General features: G+C 54.7%; 2 protein-coding genes across 2 annotated transcripts; both read right to left on the bottom strand.

The window, feature by feature from the left end:
- Positions 1–49: 49 nt before the first annotated feature.
- Positions 50–9621, bottom strand: CRTC2 (CREB regulated transcription coactivator 2). The gene is made up of 14 exons (XM_082655268.1): positions 9396–9621; positions 6545–6646; positions 6356–6469; positions 5730–5794; positions 5039–5107; positions 4765–4868; positions 4635–4664; positions 4399–4463; positions 4248–4297; positions 3872–4116; positions 3103–3509; positions 1516–1785; positions 810–996; positions 50–678 (listed from the first exon to the last, which is right to left on the bottom strand). Exons 1-14 carry the CDS (start codon positions 9546–9548, stop codon positions 458–460), a joined length of 2082 nt encoding a protein of 693 aa, XP_082511394.1. The 5' UTR covers positions 9549–9621; the 3' UTR covers positions 50–457.
- A 573-nt stretch (positions 9622–10194) lies between these two features.
- On the bottom strand, positions 10195–14291 carry SLC39A1 (solute carrier family 39 member 1). The gene is made up of 4 exons (XM_082668664.1): positions 14198–14291; positions 13253–13471; positions 12963–13093; positions 10195–11825 (listed from the first exon to the last, which is right to left on the bottom strand). The coding sequence occupies exons 2-4, from the start codon at positions 13437–13439 to the stop codon at positions 11169–11171; spliced, it is 975 nt and encodes a 324-aa protein (XP_082524790.1). The 5' UTR covers positions 13440–13471; positions 14198–14291; the 3' UTR covers positions 10195–11168.
- Between the last annotated feature and the right edge of the window lie 2551 nt (positions 14292–16842).

The raw sequence follows: 16842 nt of genomic DNA, 5'->3' as shown, positions 1-16842 counted from the left end.
CAAACAGCAGCCAACGACACCAAGGGTTTGATATCATTTTTTTATTAACATAATATATTTAATAAAAAATAATATCCACTCTGGCTCTCTCCTCCATTGCAAGGGGAAGAGTGGTGAGGAGGGGCTGGCACTGCCCACCCCTAGGCATCCGGACAAGCCCTGCCTCTAGGGCTCCCCTCTACCCCCTGCTTTCCAACAGGCTCTGACCTCCAGACAGACGGTTCAAAGTTACAAGTGCTTTAGGCCCTCCCTTGAGCTCCCCCAAGCCCCATCCCTTGTGCAGAATTCAGGGGCCACCTGGACAAACCCCTTGCCTTTTCTCATTCTTGGGATCCTCCGTTCATGTTAGAAAGAGGATCTGGGGGCAGAGAGTGAAGTCTCTACTGGCCAGGGGGAAGGGAGGAAAGGGACAGTGATGGGGGACAGGGCCAAGAAGAGGGATGTCGATGAGGTGCCCTCACTGCAGCCGGTCACTGCGGAACGAGTCCTCCACAGCAGGGTCAGGCAGCAGGGCACAGGGGTCGCTCAGCATGTTGAGCCCCTCCAGGCCCAGAGGCTCCATGCGCAGCTCCTCCTCCAGCCCCAGCCCCAGCTCCAGCCCAGCTGCTGACACCTCAAAACCGGGCACTCCAGCCAGGGCCGCTGAAATCTCCTTAGAGAAACCGGGGGAAGGGTCTCCTGTGTGGGCAGAAGAGAAGAGTGAGGACCCCATGTCTTGCGAACTCTCCCAAGACCCCCTCAGTCTCCTGCTGTGCCACCAAATGTATCACGCCCTCCTTCCATCCCCCATCACCACCCACACCTCTTACCTGTGAGGATGATGTTAGGCCCTGAGCCATGGCGGGAACAGTGGGTTAAGTTCTGGTGGTTGAGGGCATGGGGGTCCTGGGGGCCACTCACTGGCCCCTCACCGCCTAAAAATCCAGGCCCTTCGGAAAAGCCAGGGGGATCCAGCGCCAGGCTGGTTGATGGGTTCTCCATGCTGAACTGCTCCAGCTATGGACACACAGACAGGCCTTGAGAAAGTAGGCTTCAGAACAGGGTGGTCCTGCCTGCCTTTGCCTAGCTCTGCTAACACATCCTCTTTGCCCAGTAATATTCATACACCTCCCCCTACCCCACCCCGCTTCCCACCTCCACCATGGGAACAAAAGCAGAGACGGCGGGAGATGGCCACAAGCACAGCGACAGAAGTGAGCACGGGGCCCAAAGTAGGTGTGGGCACCGTACCTACTGGGACAGAGCATGCGCGTGCCAGGAAGACAACGGGTCAAAGCAGTAGTCATCAAAGAGCAAGCTGCACGGAGGTAGCTGGGGGAGAGGGGCAGGAGTCGGGGTCAAATGCAGGAAGAGAGGAGCCCCAAGTTGGCGGTACTGTGTTACCTGGGGGCAGGTAAGAAGGCTCTCCCCCACCTAGATCTCCCAGTTCAAAATGCCCCCCTCGATACCACTCAGGCTCTTTTGGCCCACTCCCAGCCCCTCCCCTGCTTCTGAGCTAGGGACCCGGGTACTCACGTTCCCCAGGCTGAAGTCACTCATCGGCCGGTGGTAAGACTGTTGCCCATGCCCACTGGGGCTGGGTGGGTACAGTGTCCCATAGTGCAGCTGCCTGCCTGGGGGCTGCCCACCGGAGGGCTGCACTGAGCAGGCCTGAGAGGGCAGCCCTGGCTGCTGCAGAGGCTTTGGGGTGGGTGGCTGGGTGGGCAGAACCAAACTTGGGGGACTGTACGGGTATGGAGGCAGCCGCTGGTCACTGGGCAGCTTACTGGTGTCCAGGGCGACGCCCTGAAGAAAAGCAAGGAGAAAGGGGGAAGCTTACCCCTCAATGTGCCCCCTGAGAGGAGCTCTTTGTCAGGGCTTCCCACCCTTTTAAGCTGCGACCATTGTCAACACAAACCCAAAAGCGTTCCATTGGGCATCGCTGGGGTGCAACTACTCTCAAAAATGCGTCTCAGGATGAAAGTGACTGAGAGAGGTTAACACAAGGATAATTTTGAATCCACTCCAGGAGTCAACTATTCCTAAACCTTGGTACTTTAACTACTGTTAGTAATCAACTACTTGTGACACACCTCACAAGGGACTGATCACACAACAGTGACCTTGAGAATGGCTGTTCTAAAGCCTTGAAGAGGCCAGAGGGACTGTGAGAGGAAGGAGGGAGGAAGGAGGGAAGCTAGGCTTTTAGTCCAAGTTCCCAGAGAGCAGAGCCCTTGCTGGCCTGACCTCAGTCTTTCCTACAGAAAAGGGGACCTGCATAAAGATGGAACATAGAACACACATTCCAGGGAAGAACAACAGAGAAAGAAAGGGAAAGTAGGGGAGAGGAGAGGGGAAGAAGAGCGTTAGGGTGAAAGAAGGGGAGCAGAGAGAACAGAAAAGGGGAGAAGTATGGGGAGGGAGGGAAGAGCTAAGAATGTTGACACTGAGGAAAAAACCCTAAACCAAGAATTTTTAGTAATGGTCCCAACTCTTCCCTAACATGCTGTGTAAACTTGGACAAGTCACTTCCCTTCTGGGCCCCAGACTCCTCATCTGTAAGATGAAGGGACTGGGCTCCATCCTCTGACAGTCTCTGACTCTATGAAATCTATGAAAGAAGGAGAGGAGATGGGAGAGCGGATGGGACAGGATGGAGGCAGGAGAAAAAAGACAGACAAGGAAAGAAGGATCGGAACAAAAAAGAGAGAAAAGGGAAAGGACAAGCTATCATTTGTCGAGCATGCACCCGGGCTAGGCATGGTGCTGCGTACTTTCCGTATGTGATTTCCTTTGATTCTTACATTGCTGTCCTGGTTTTACAGACGAGGGTGCTGAGGCTCAAAGAAGTTAAATAACTGTCCAAGGAGACTGCTAGTAAGAGGTGGGGCCAGGATTTGAAATCAGAAAACTTAACCCCAGGGTTTGTATTCTTAAGCCAAGAGGAGACAAGGTGGCTAAGAGTGGGGCAGGCAGAGGACGGAGGAATGCAAGGGGATGGATGACAGCAGGAGTACAGGAGTTAAGAAGAGGTATTTGAGGAAAGCAGGGTGGGAGGGAGAGAACTTGGCAGGAGAAGGAAGGGAAGGGAGACAGACATGTAGGGAAGGCAGCCACGCATACCTGAGTGATGGAAGACAAGGTGGGTGACATTGTTGGCGAAAACTGTTTGGGCAGTTGCTGTTGGGACCTTCTGGCGTCGGCTGGGCCCGCGGGCAAACTCAGGGGACTGAGGGGCACACGGCGGTGGCGGGGAGAGGCCCCAGGGGTAGAAGCTGGGTAAGGGGGGGCACCCAGCACCGGAGATGAAGCAGAAGAGGAGGAAGAGGAGGAGGAGAGGGCCGGGGCGCTGAGTGAGGGGTGACCCAGGGAGGTGGTGGACAGTGCATGGCGGGCCAAGGAGGAGGCAGGCAGTGAGGGGTGACTGTGGGAGCCCTGGAGCTGGGGCTGAGGACTGCTCAGGGAAGCCTGGAGGTTGGGATTGCTTAGGGAAGACTGCAAGGATGGGTGGCTGAGAGGTGAATGAAGTCCTGTAGGCACAGACAAAAAACCAGAGATGCCAACATTACTGATGGGAACTGGGCCCCTTTCTGCCCAGAATGGGTAGCAGTGGCCAGACTATGGAAGTGGCAACACAATGTCCTCCCTACTCTGTCCCTGACAGTCAGGATGGCATTGCCCGCTTGGGGGTTGCTCTCCATCTTCTTTCTAGGAAAAGCCACACCTACCAGTTCTCACTGGCAGAAAACTGCTGTGAGGGAATCCTGGGGTACACAGGTGAAGGGCTGGTGTGGGCAGTCACAGGAGAATCCCAAGGTCCTCGAGCCTCCCACCCCTTCGTCCCTCCAGCTAGACAGCACCCCAGGGACACACAGCCAAGACAGCCACTCACCTGGTGCATCATAGCCTGGGCCCAGGCCCAGGCCCCCGCTGATGCCCAGGTGGGTCATGGTGTGGGTCAAATTGGAGGTACTGTTGCCCCCACTCAGGCTGGGGTAGACTGTCTCCTCTGGGTCCAGGGGGGTGGGCAGCGGTGGGGGAAAGTGCAGGTTGGTGAGGTCAGGTAGGGAGCCTCCCGTGTTCATGGCAGGTGGGAGGACAGGCACAGTGGCAGGCTGGTCAGGAGATGGAAAGATGCTGGGGAAGGAGAGGAAAAGATGTAAATGGGGATGGGGGGGCAGTGGTCAGGGAAGGGCAGAGATCAGCCCTCCACATTTCCCTTTGCTTCCCTCCTCCACCCGCTCAGCTGACCTCCGAGAGATACGTACTTAATTCCAGGGACTTCACAGGACCGAGGTCGGGAGGAGGATGAGGACAGCTGAGGAAAGAAGGAAGAAGGTGGCAAATGAGGACAGAGCTCAGTGGAGGACCCTGAAGACCCGTCCCATGGAAAGAAGAGGGACAGTGGGCCACGCCTACCTTCTTAGCATCCCATGGTTTCAGCAAATGCTTGTCATCTGGCAAGTTCTCCTCAATAGCAGGGACTTGAAAGAGAAAAACTGGTGATGAGAGGGTTGAAGAAGAAGGCAGGACAGGAAGCAGACGCAAGTGGAAGGGCTCCCACCCCCTGGCCCTGAACAAAGCTCCCAACACCAGCCCAGAGATTCTCTGGCATTCAGTACCCGCACATATCAAATGCGGTGAGGAACACATACCTTTGGAGTCCGTTTCGCCATCCAGAAAACCTGCAAAGGATACGGCGGAGCTGGCTGCAGTGCCCACTTGCCTACCTGCTTCAAACAAAAGCTCCACGGCTACTCCCTCCCCTGGGACATGGCCACTTACCTCCCCGGCGGCTGGGCAGGACGCTGGGGGGTGCAGGGCCTGGATAAGTGTCCTGAGGGCTGGGGTTCATCACACTTGTGTGAAGGGCAGAGTCAGAGCTTGTCCTGTGGGGGGAAAAGAGATGAGCTGCCACCTGTGACAGTCTTCCTGGTCCTCATGCCCTGCTCAGTAGGGGAAAACACTAGCTGGGCTGGGACAGGGTGGGGTGAGAGAGCAGGGCCCCAGAAACTACAGATAAGAAGAGATGTGGCCTAAAGAAGGCAAGGGCCATCACCTGTTAAGTGCAGATGGTAGTCGAAACAACTGCCCCTTCTCTGCAGGGAAATTGCCCCAGGGCATTGTCCTGGGATGGAAAAACAAAGTGATGAGGAGGAAGGCTAGCAATGGACCAGAGGGCAGGCATGGGGGTTGGAAAGTGTGGGGCAGCCAAGAGGGCTGGGCACCCAGGATCATCATGCCTCTTTCTTTCTGGTTCTGCTGATATCTGTGATCCGTGAACCCTCTCCCCAAACAACCTAGGAGATCTGGAAATAACTCCTCTCTGCCAGGACAAGCTGAATAGGAATCCTGGAGCCCAGTCACTGTGCTGGGTGTAAGTCTTAGGGATGAGATGGACAGGGGAAGGGTTCAGAAATCTGAATGCCAGAACACTGCACCTGGCACCCACTCTTGACAGGAGGCAGCCATTTTCACCTGCCACCCTACCATTCTCCCCTCCCCCCACACACACCCCAGCTGCCATTAGTCCTGCTCTGGCTGGACTGGGAGGCTTGGCCACACGTGTCAACATGGCCAAGACTGGACTCTGACCCACCTACTCCACCTACCCCCACCCCTCCCAGCCCTGCCATTACGGGAGGAGGTACTGCTGAAAGCCTGGCCCAGCGGGCCCAAACCCAAGCCCAGCTCCCGCCAGAGACAAGTCAGAGAGTGGGCAGGAGATCCTGCCCGCCCTGGACACTGACCTCCGCCAGCTGGACTCCGGGGGAGGAGATAAGTAGGCAGGACTATAGGGAGAGCTGTCGATGTGAAGAGCACCAGTTAAGGGAAAAAGTGAGGAGGGGGTGGACGGGAGAGAGACCAGATGAGAGAAAAATAACAGAAGGCCGCAGACGAGTTGTTTCAGGAAACAAACACCTTTCTCCTCCTCTACAAGGGGCAACAATAGGGGCAAAGAATGGAAGAGAAAAAGGAGCTGGAAAATATAGGTGAATATCTAGGCAGGGTTTGGGGGAGACAGGTCTGTGGAGGTCTCTGAGACTGAAAGCTATGAACAGAAATGTGAGCAGGAGGGAAGCAAAATCCCTGTAGCATGAGACATATCACGGAGCCCTGCCTCCAGCAGCCAAGAGCAAGCTGAAGTGAGGACGGTCAGAGATGGAGGACACAGTCTCAGGAGGCGCAGCTCCCTGTCACAGCAGCCAGTGCTGAAACACGCACCAAATGTCACTTTTCAGGGAACCTGGGTAAAGGAGAGCTCCCGCAGGATGGCACTGGACAACACTTCAGGTCCCTTTTCCTACCATGAGTTCCTGAGGAACCCCACCCCATTGCCCTCCAGACTCCGCAGCCCCTCAGTGAAGGATATGTGGCGGGGGTAGCGGCGAAGTGGGGACACCATTCTTCGGGGATCTCGCTGCACCCGTTCCACCAGCCCGTGGTGCCGAGTGCTCCGGGATGAATCCAAAGGGGAGTGGAGGGGGCTCTGCCAAAAGAGACAGGCAAGTCAACAGAGGGAGGTGCGTGAGAGCCTGCGCTCCCCCAGCTGGTGTCCACTCACCTGGAACTCAGCCAGGCCACAGCCAATCTGGTTCACGTTGGGCAGAGAGCCACCATAATGGGAGCTCCTTGTGTATGCCAGTCGCAGTTTTTGGGCCTGTAACTGAGACATGGAGGACAAATGGGAATGTCAGGGAGGGTCCTGAGCACTGTTCCTGTGGCCATCCTTGCCATCCCTGTCTCCAGGACATGCTACTATTGCTGCTGCTTTTAAGAGATCTGCCAGAAGAAAAGCCAGTACTGGGGAGAAGGTCCACTGAGACCTGGTGCAAACAATCTGCCCTAGCTCTTCCTCAGGCTGCCCCCATCAATGCTATCACTAATGCCTGGCATCACCCTGCCAGGTGGAGCCTGATACTCTGCTCAGGGCCTGTCCTAGTCGGCATCAGTCTAAACAGAGTCCCTGAGGGGTTGCCAGGAGCCCCTAGGCTAGTCACATGGGTTAACTCCTGGGGAAGGGTGCCTATTAGGCACCTCTGCTTTCCCTTCCAGATGTGTCCAGGACTAACTGGAAGACAAGGGAAGGGCCACAGGTGGATGCCATAGAGCCATAGCTGCCAGCCTCTTTCCTCCCCACTCTGGAGGGCAGGCACAAGCTCCTGGGCTCTGCCATTTGCCCAGCCTCAGGAAGGCTACACAGAGCCTGTACCTCCCAAACTAGAACAACTAAGGAATGATGGCTCTTCGAACTGGAAAAACAGTGCCAAAACAAAGAAGCATTCTTCTACATAGTCCTAAAGCCCCTGAATTGGTAGGGGAGCCTGGATAACGGGGGTGAGAAAAGCAGCAGCCCACTCCAGCCTGGCCCAGAGCTGTCTCCTTGGCCTCATCCTCACTTTGGGGAGATACGTCTGGCACCGGAGTAAGACACCACAACCCTCAGCCTGTTATGGTTTTAGTCTGCCTAAAGGTCTCATGTCCCTCTGTGAGAGGTGAGCACCTACTTCTAAGACTCAGCTACTGCCACCCCAGCCAAATGAGACCCAGGGCAGCTGATGAGTGGTTAAGATTCTAAGAGCTTCCAGGGGTCACACCGTTGTGCATAGGGCAACAACAGAATTGACTTTCTGTTCCAAGAGGTCAGTCCAGTGAGTTTAGCAGGCACTATGCTGACCTTTGGGCCACTTCAAGACTGCTACTAATATACATGATAACCCCAGTTTCCAGGAGTATAGGCCCCAAAGGCCACATTTGCCTCAAATGAGACTTCCCAGCTGGCCAGATAACAGGCTGAGCTCCAGGTCTCTAATCCCTAGCTTTAGACTCTTGGGTCCCCAGGCCCTGGACATGTATGCCCACTAGATTTTTTTATGTGCAGAAGAAAAGTTATCCAACAGGGGCAAGGTGAGTGGAGGGGACCTTTTGACAGACCAAGGCACCACAAAGAAAGAAGGCCCAGTTTTGAGCTTTTGTTTGTACCTATAAGCCCTAAGATCCCACCATTCCTCCGTTGTCAGATGGAGGTCAGCCTCTGGCCCACCTTCCTGCCTCTGCCCCCACTTTGATCAAAAGCTCCTAAAGGGGGGACAGTCCACAGTTAGATCATGGTCCTCACGGCAGTTAGAGGGGGTTATGCACACACACACACACACACACACACACACGATTTGCTTCCCCACCTAACTTTCTCTGTTCTGACTCCCAAAAACTAGGACACATGGTCTCTAGAGACTTAAAAGAGTAAAAAACACAAAAAAGACTAACAGAGTCAAGGGAGACACACACAAAAATACAACCAGAGTTACAGTCATAGGCAGGTTCAATCAAAGGCAGTCAGACGAGCAGAAAGAACTTTGAAATGTGGTATTTATGTTCGGCCATCCATCACCCCTTAAATTCCTTCTAGCTCCCTGCCATAAGGGATCACTGCAATATCCTCACCTGCTGTTTTGAGAATAATGTGTCCCTAAATTAGGACTGCATACCAGCTGGGCAAACTCCCACCCCTCTCTCTCTCTGACATCCAGCCCTGGGAAGCAAGAAACGAAGATCAGGGGGCTTCAGAAGCAACGCCGCCAGGATTCCTTCTTTCTGGAACTTCCCAGGAATGAATATTCCCTACACACAGAAGACCCTCCAAGGCACCCCATAACTGACCCACAAAACAGTCATCTCTCTAGAAAGTTCAGCTAACCATCAGGTTCCACATAACCTATAGCCAACTGGTTACCCTCTTTCAAGATCCAAAGCCCTATCTCTCCTCCAAGGCGGCCAGGGCAAAATACCACCAGTCTGTGAGCAATGGACCTCACCTTCATTCACGTCAGGAAACCACAAGAAGTATTTGAAAAAGGAAGCAACGGGACGGGACGCAGGAGGGGACTTCCTGGCCCACTATACCCAGCGCTGCCGTTCAAACCACTCAAGGGGCCCTTTCCCGGAGATACTAACTGCCAAGAGTAGCACAACAGGGCAGAGGGACCAGATGAGAGGAGATCACCAACTGAGAAGAGCCAGACTAGGGCAAGCAGGCCATCCCCCAACCCCATAACCCAACATAGAAGATGCTTCAGCAGAGTCCCTGAGAGAACTCAATCAGAGATGCACAAGGACCACCCACCTCCTACCTCCGCCGGGCTTCGGGGACCATCTCCTCTCTCTGTCCACTCCTGCCTCACTTTCTCAGTTCCCATTCGTTCCCAAACCCTCCAGCCTATCTGGAGTTTCGACCTCCTCCCGCAAAACCCGTCTTCCTGCCCCCCGGCCCTCCACCCGTGCCTCCCAGACGGAGGCGCCCGCTACCCCGGCCGCGTTCCGCCTCTTTCGCTGCGGCTCCCGCCCCCGCCCCGCCTCTCGGCTCCCCGTTCGAGAAGTGCTCTGCTCCGCTCCCGCTTGCCGGCGCGGCCCCTCACCCGGGTGGAGCCGATGTCCATCATCACCTCCTCGAAGGCCGCCGTCTCCTCGGCCTGACGCTGCTTCTGCAGCGCGATCTTCTCACTAAACTTGCGCGGATTGGAAGCTGAGGCCGTGGCCGAGCCGGGCCCGTTCGCCCCCGACGTCGCCATCTTCCTCCCCCGTCCCTCCCCGCCACCCTCCCAATACAAGCCACGGCCTGCGCCGCGGGCCCCGGCCCGGCTCTTCCAGCCGTAGCCGCCGCCGCCGCCGCCGCCGCCGCCTCAGCAAGCACCGCGAACCCGGCCCCAGCCTAGCCCTGACCTGCTGCGCGCGGGGACCGCCGGGAATTATAGTTTGTTTACGTGACTCCTTCGCAGCCGCAGTCACGCAATACGGGAGAGGAAACGGACACCATTTCCCAGCTGCCCTGTTGACTGCGGGAACTGGGGACTTTGCTCCTCCCTCTCGGCTCCTCCCTGCGCGGGGCAAACTGGGAAGAGTAGTTCTGCATTGGTCCCGAGCCTACAAACGCGAAGGGGCGAGGGATTAAAGAGAGGAAAGGAAAAGGGAGGAAAGGGAAGGGGTGGAGACAGGGAAGGGGTGGAGACAGGGAAGGAAGCAGGAAGAGACAAGAGGAAAAATTTGGTCATCTTCAGGGAAGGGAACTAGAGGGGCCTGAATGTAAACAGTGAGATCAGGGATATTCAAACAGCCCTAAACATCTGGGAGTCAGGCCCTCTCAGACTTGCCATGTGCCCACCCCTTTCCCAAGACAAATGAATCAGATACCGTACAGATGTGTAGAAACTTGTTTTATTTGGGTAACATGTCCCAAAACAGGTCAGTTAGTAAAATAGATTCTAGAATATATGGCCCTATGCACAGCCCTCCCGGCCCAAAAAATAACCCTGGGGGCGAGCCTTCCCCTTCCCCCTTGGGATCCTCTGGTATAAAAAAGTTTTGGCATCTCAGTGTTTATCATCTAGGCACGGGGCACCATGTCCATTTTCAGTATTCCTAGGGTACAGCAGTAGTGGGGGACGGTAGCTCTGCCAACCTGCCCCCCACCCCACCTCAGCAAACATTTCTGTCCCACCCCACAATCTGGGACCAAAACAAAGAGCAAGCAGACCCCTTCCACTAAGGTGGTGGGCAGGGCTCAGTGCCATCACTTGTGCTTTGAGAAAGTGGGAGGGGATTTATTTGGCACTTTAAAAATACAGGAGTGACCAGGGCTGGAGAAGCCAGAGAAGGTACCAAAACTGGCAGGAAGATGCCATTTGGCAATAGTCCCCTGGGAGAAGGGAAGAGGAAGATAGATATGAAAGTAGGAGCTAAGAAAAGTTGGAGGGGTCCACTCCAAGTGACAGAGGGCTGAAATGGGCTAGAACCAACAGGACTGCTGACTCTGGGCCTATGCCCTCTCTATACCTCTATCCCACAGCAGCTGGGTACCCACCTCTGGCCTCCCAACTACCAGCTTGTCCCTATGTGTAGTGTCTGATCCCTGATACCAGCACTCAGTGTCTTCCCCAATACTAATGTCCCTTGATCATGTCTCTAGTGACTTGACCATCTTTTCTCCCTTGGGCCTGGGGGCCAGGCTCTTGTCTGCCCACTTCCCTCTCATTGGCCAAATAGTGCCAAAGGCTCCATCCTTACCTCCCAGAGAACTCTTTGGTCCTCAGTACCTCCCTTCCCCACTCCTTCCTATTCCCCACACACTGGGAGAGGGGGAGGAAGGTCCAGGGCACATGATACCCAACCTCCCGTGCGTATCTTGGAGCCCCCTAGACTTGGATAAAGAGCAGGCCAGTGAGCAGGGCAAAGCCTCCTAGGAGCAGAATGACCTTGAGGATTCTCTGCTCAGAAGTGGCCAGCTCCTGGGGCAGGATTTCCAGGAAGGTGATATAGAGAAAGGTGCCAGCCGCCATGCCCTCCAGCACAGACTGAGCCAGCTGGTGCAGTGGCCCTGCTGACTCTGCCAGAGCTGCACCCAGTCCAATGCCCAGGGGTGTCATGCATGAGAAGAGGATCCCACAGCCAGCCACAACCTGTGCTCGCAGGTGGCTCTGCAGCAGCCGCAGGGATAAGCTAACTGCCAGGATACCCTTGTGGAGCAGCAAAGCCAGGCACAACTCCATGGCCCGAGCCCGGTCTCGCTGCAGCCCCACTGCCAGTCCCTCAAACACTGAATGCAGGGCCAGGGAGAAGACCAGTACACAGGCACGTAGGGCTGAGGGGGCTGCCGGGGCTCCACCTGCCTGTGGGACCTCTGGTCTGTCATTCCAGTGCTGCAGCCCACCATTCGCTGTTCCCAGCAAAGCCCTCATGTCCTCTCGAGGCGGTGGCCCCGACTGTTCCTTGTAAGCCATCGTGATCTGCTCCATCACCAGGACCAGGAAGAAGCCCATGGCCAGGATGAACTCTTGTAGGGGGAACTGGAGCTGTGGGCAAAGGGGACAGCGTGGACTTCAGGAGACAGGCCAAGAATGGGGAGGAAGAGTCAGATGCAGAGTTTAGTGGAGTCCCAGTTACACAGACCTGAGTTCCCACACACAGAGCCACTCTCAGTTACACAAAAATATAGTCACTTGGTGCCATAGATACCGTACAGATTATGGTGTCACTCCCAGTGTTACATGTAGATCATGGTTTTTCAACTTTAGTACTATTAACATTTCGGATTGGATAATTCTTTGATGTAGAGGGCTGTCCTGTGCACTGTAGGATGTTTAGCAGCATCCCTAGCCTATACCCATTAGATGCCAGTTAGCAAGCCCTCCTTCCCTGAGTTGGGACAACCAAAAAGTCTCCAGACATTATCGAATGTTTTCTGGGGAGGTGGGGGTGAGGGTGGGAGGATGACAGGGATGGGCAAAACCACCCCCAGCTGAAAGTCACTGAGGTAGATGGACACAAAGTGTCACATGTAGGCCACACATTGGCCCACTTTCCCAAATGCTCACACACAGAGCCACATACTGTCATGGGGACAATCAGGCTTACACACAGTCACACAGAGACACAAGTCACTCAGTCACAGATGAACAGTTACATTCAGTGTTACTTCCTCACTTCCTCCAACTGTCTCAGTTTTTCCAATAAGACTGTCCTATGCCTTGGACTTAATCTTCCCCACATCCTACTTCCTTGAGTTATGTAGCCTTTTGGTCAGCAACACCGGGTCCCTGGAAATTGCCTCCTACCTGTCCCAGGCCTGTAGGGACCTCTATCTCCAGCCCTTCAGGAAAGGGTGAAGGGTGAAGATGATTCTTGGAGGGCTATTAACTTCCTGGAGGCTGAAACTAGAGAAACCTTACAGATAGGTCACACACCTGGTAATAGGGTTCCTCACACTGTCACAAAGGGCACATAGGGGTCACATAGGGACTGAGAGGGTGAGAACCTATAGAAAGAGTTATGCTCTATGACTAAAAATCACAGCTCATGGGGTCACAAGCCAAGAGCCTTCCATACAGTCGTGGAGTGACACATGGACAGATCCATACAAACCACCGCTCCCAGAGGTATGTGATTGAACACCACATACAAAGGGTCACATGCAGATGACCGGGGCTCACCGTCACATGAAGGGCTGCCAGGGCCTCATCTATGGCAGCCAGGTAGTCAGGCAGCAGGTCCAGGAGACATGTGGCCAGAAAGACACCACCCGCAAAGCAGCTTACCAGACTCAGGGCTTTTTGGCGGGAGGCTGGGCAGGAGTGGAGCACAGAAGGGAATGAGCAAATGAGCCCCACTACCCAACCTAAGCAATAGTCACTCTTGCCGTCCCCTCTTAGGTCACCTTCCTTAGCCCCAGAGCCTTCCCTCCTCCAAGCGTCCATGGCAGCAGGGAAAAGGAGAGGCTTACCTGAGGCTTCAGGGTTAGCGCCGGGCCGGCGCAGCACGCAGATGGGCACCAGACTGCAGATGAGAGTGAGTACCAGCAACAACACCAGGGCCCCCAACTTCACCTCCAGTCCCATGGGCACTGGGGGCTCCGAGGCTGCTGCCTCGGGGCGCCACACCAGGAGCTCTGGCTCTCCCCAGGGCCCCATGGCGGCTGTGGTAGCTCCAATGACTCTCAGACCTAGGAAGACAGGGTGAGTGGGGGAGTGGTCACAAGGGAAATATGGGGCCAAGGAAAGGGGAAGGCTGGTCAGCAGAACGCAGCTCCCTCACCCCAGCCACTCTGTGACCTTCCCTATCCCAGTGTGACTCATCCACTCCTGTACTGGGAATATCACTCTTTCCCCTCAGACTTTATCCCTTTCAAGTGACTTTTTCAAGTGACTCATTCAGGGACCTAGCAAGGGGGAAACTGAGGCATGAGGACTGTGTGGATATCTCATTACCCTTTCACGCGGAGCTCCCAGAAAACTAGAGAGCTGGGGTCCTCTAAGCAAAGGAGAGGTCAAGCCTCCTTTCCAGGAAGGAATGGATGAAGCGAAGAGGGTTCAGGGAGAGATGTCATGGGTAGCTTCGTGGACCACCTGAACAGGGAGAGCTGGGGTGCTCCCCCGCTCCCATTTCCCCAGCGCCATCCCCCCGAGAGCAGAGAGCGACCGTTTCAGGCCACAGGCTGGGATGTCGGGGCAAACGACCAAAGAGGGGCCCTAGGCGTCTGGGGTCCCGGGACGGGCTGACCCAACAACTGAGGGCGGTGTCTGGAAGTCCGGGCTCCGGGAGGCGGGGTTTGAGGCCGCCAGCGTGCCGGGAAGCTGAAGAAGAACGTGAGAGCCCGGACTCCAGCTCGTAGGCCCCGAGAAGCCTGGGCGGCCGACCCAGATTCCGCTCTCTGGGATCCCGCACTCACCTCTCGAGGGTCTCACTACAAGGCACCCGCGCTGTTCCGGCCTCCAGTCGGGAATTCCCGCCCCTCCCCATCGTTTACCCCTCCCCCCGCAGCCGCGGCGTACCGACCCCCCCAGTAGCCAATGACAGCGCCCAGAGGGCGGGGCCATACTGGGAGTGACGTGAGCTAGGAGCAATCAGAGACCAGCAGCCAGAGCCCGGCTGAGCCGAAGACAACCGGGGCGGGGCAAGGGAAAGGAATTCGGAGAGCACCTAGGGGCTGAGGGGCTGAGGGCCTGGGACGCTGTGGTGGAGGTCTGACCAGCGAACGTGGCCGGTCAACGAAGGCTTCCGATCCTTTGAAGATTCTAAAAGAGGAAGCTAGAAACCCCGCGGTCAAGGCTGGTGCGCCATACGCAACCCCCGCATTCCCAAGTCTTCCGCCTCCCACATCTCTGAGGATATCTGCCTGGTCTTGGGCCGAAGTCTTCCTATCTCTCTTAGAAGATGCTAAGATCCCCTTCTGGGCACCTGGGCACCAAAGGGAAAGCATTCCCTTCTTAGGACTGACTTTCTTGCTTGACTCCCTCGCCAGCACCCACAAGGAAGAAAAAGGACAAGGAAGAATTGGAAAAGGGGAATAGCAAAGTGAGAGTATTTCTTGAAAATCAACCCTTCTTGAACTACCAATGGCCGGAGCTGACTTCTCTGCACCTTCTGCCTGCAAGTGGGTAAAAAAGTGGCGGGACCCTTCTCAGAGGTTGCTGAAACCCCACTCAGTGAGGAGCTTCTCTCGGCACACTCCAGCTTATCACCCTTACCGTGCCTCGAGGCATCTGGCCAGGGTTCTCTCCAGTCTCATCTGGAACTCTCCAACTTCTCTCCCTCCAGCCCTGTGGGCCTCCTTTCTGTTTTCTGTTCTTTGAATGAACCAGGGTATTTTCGACTCTGGACCTTCACTGCTTCCTTAGCCTGGATACTCTTGGCCCACATCACTGTGCTATCCGAATCCTCTTCTAGTTTCATGGGAGGGTAGGGTGCAAAGGAGGAAAATGAAGGGGGGGTCAGTCTATTTTTTTTTGCAAATGTGAAAAGGCCTCACCTAAAGAAGGGACATGGTGATGCCTCTGAGAAGGCTCTGGAAATGCAGGCCAGCAACTTCCTTAAGAAAAGGGAATATCAGGACTTCTTGGTGGAGGGGGTCTAGGAGAAAAGAATCATACAGGATTCTAAGATCAGGATGTAAGTGAAATGTGGTATTGGTGTCCTGTCACTTAATGAAAGTATCGTTGCTGTTCCAAGCTCTTCATTAAAAGATAAAAATTACTGGGACTTCCCTGGTGGTCCAGTGGGTAAGACTGCACATTCCCAATACAGGGGGCCCAGGTTCGATCCCTGGTCGGGGAACTAAGATCCCACATGCTGCGGGGCAACTAAGCCCACGTGCCACAACTACTGAGCCCACACGCTGCAACTAGAGAAGCCCATGTGCCACAACAAAAGATCCCGCCTGCCACAACTAAGACCCGACACAGCCAAATTAAAAAAAAAAAAAAAAAAAAGTCCGGGGCTTCCCTGGTGGCGCAGTGGTTGAGAATCTGCCTGCCAATGCAGGGGACATGGGTTCAAGCCCTGGTCTGGGAAGATCCCACATGCCGCGGAGCAACTAGGCCTGTGAGCCACAACTACTGAGCCTGTGCATCTGAAGCTTGTACTCCGCAACAAGAGAGGCCGCGACAGTGAGAGGCACGCACACCGTGGTGAAGAGTGGCCCCCGCTCACTGCAACTAGAGAAAGCCCTCGCACAGAAACGAAGACCCAACACAGCCAAAAATAAATAAATAAATAAATATTAAAGAAAAGTCCGTATATCGCAACTAAGAAGCCCACATGCCACAACTATAAGCCCACATGACCCAGCAAAGATCCCATGTGCCGCAACTATGACCCAGCTCAGCCAAAATAAATAAATATTTTAAAATAAAAAAGATAAAAATTACTATTAGGGAAAACTCCAGATTATTCAAGGGAATAATATGCATGCACTGGTTTGTCTGTCACAAATTATGCTTTCAAGATTACTGTTAATTAGTAAATTAACAAGGAATCATGGACTGGGAGTCAGGACACTTGGGTTCTAGTCCCAGCTCTACCTTAATTGATGTGTGATCTTAGGCAAGTCATTTTCCCTCTCAGGAGCTTGATAAATCAGGTGGAAGAGGGAAGTTAGACTAGCAGATGATGCCAGAGTTTCCATCCAGTTCTAACAGGCTGAGAGCAGTCAGCCCTCCCTATTCACAGATGCGGAACTGCTACCACGAATACAGAGGGCTGCCTGTACTACATCATTTTACTTAAGGGACTTGAACATTTGAGGACTTTGGTGTCCGAGGGGGATCTTGGAACCTATCCCCCACAGATAAGCAGGGATGACTGTATATCTTCCACTTAATCATCTCTACACATGCAGCCTGCAGGAAGCCCTTTGAAAACTTTCTTCCTCTAGGAAAGATCTCAGCAAGGACAGCTCCGCTTTCCTTAGAGCTCTGCATGAATCTAGGAAGCCTGCTTTGTCTCCTCACTACTTGAGCAAGATGCGGGGAGATGAGCAGGAAAGCCAGAGTGGGAAAATTTGAGAAAGCCCCAGCAAGGTAGCTTCGTATAGTG

Source organism: Grampus griseus (genome assembly GCF_964374135.1).
Source record: "Grampus griseus genome assembly, chromosome: 1".
NCBI classification, from domain to species: Eukaryota; Metazoa; Chordata; class Mammalia; order Artiodactyla; family Delphinidae; genus Grampus; species Grampus griseus.
This window is presented reverse-complemented; position numbering and strand designations above follow the sequence as displayed.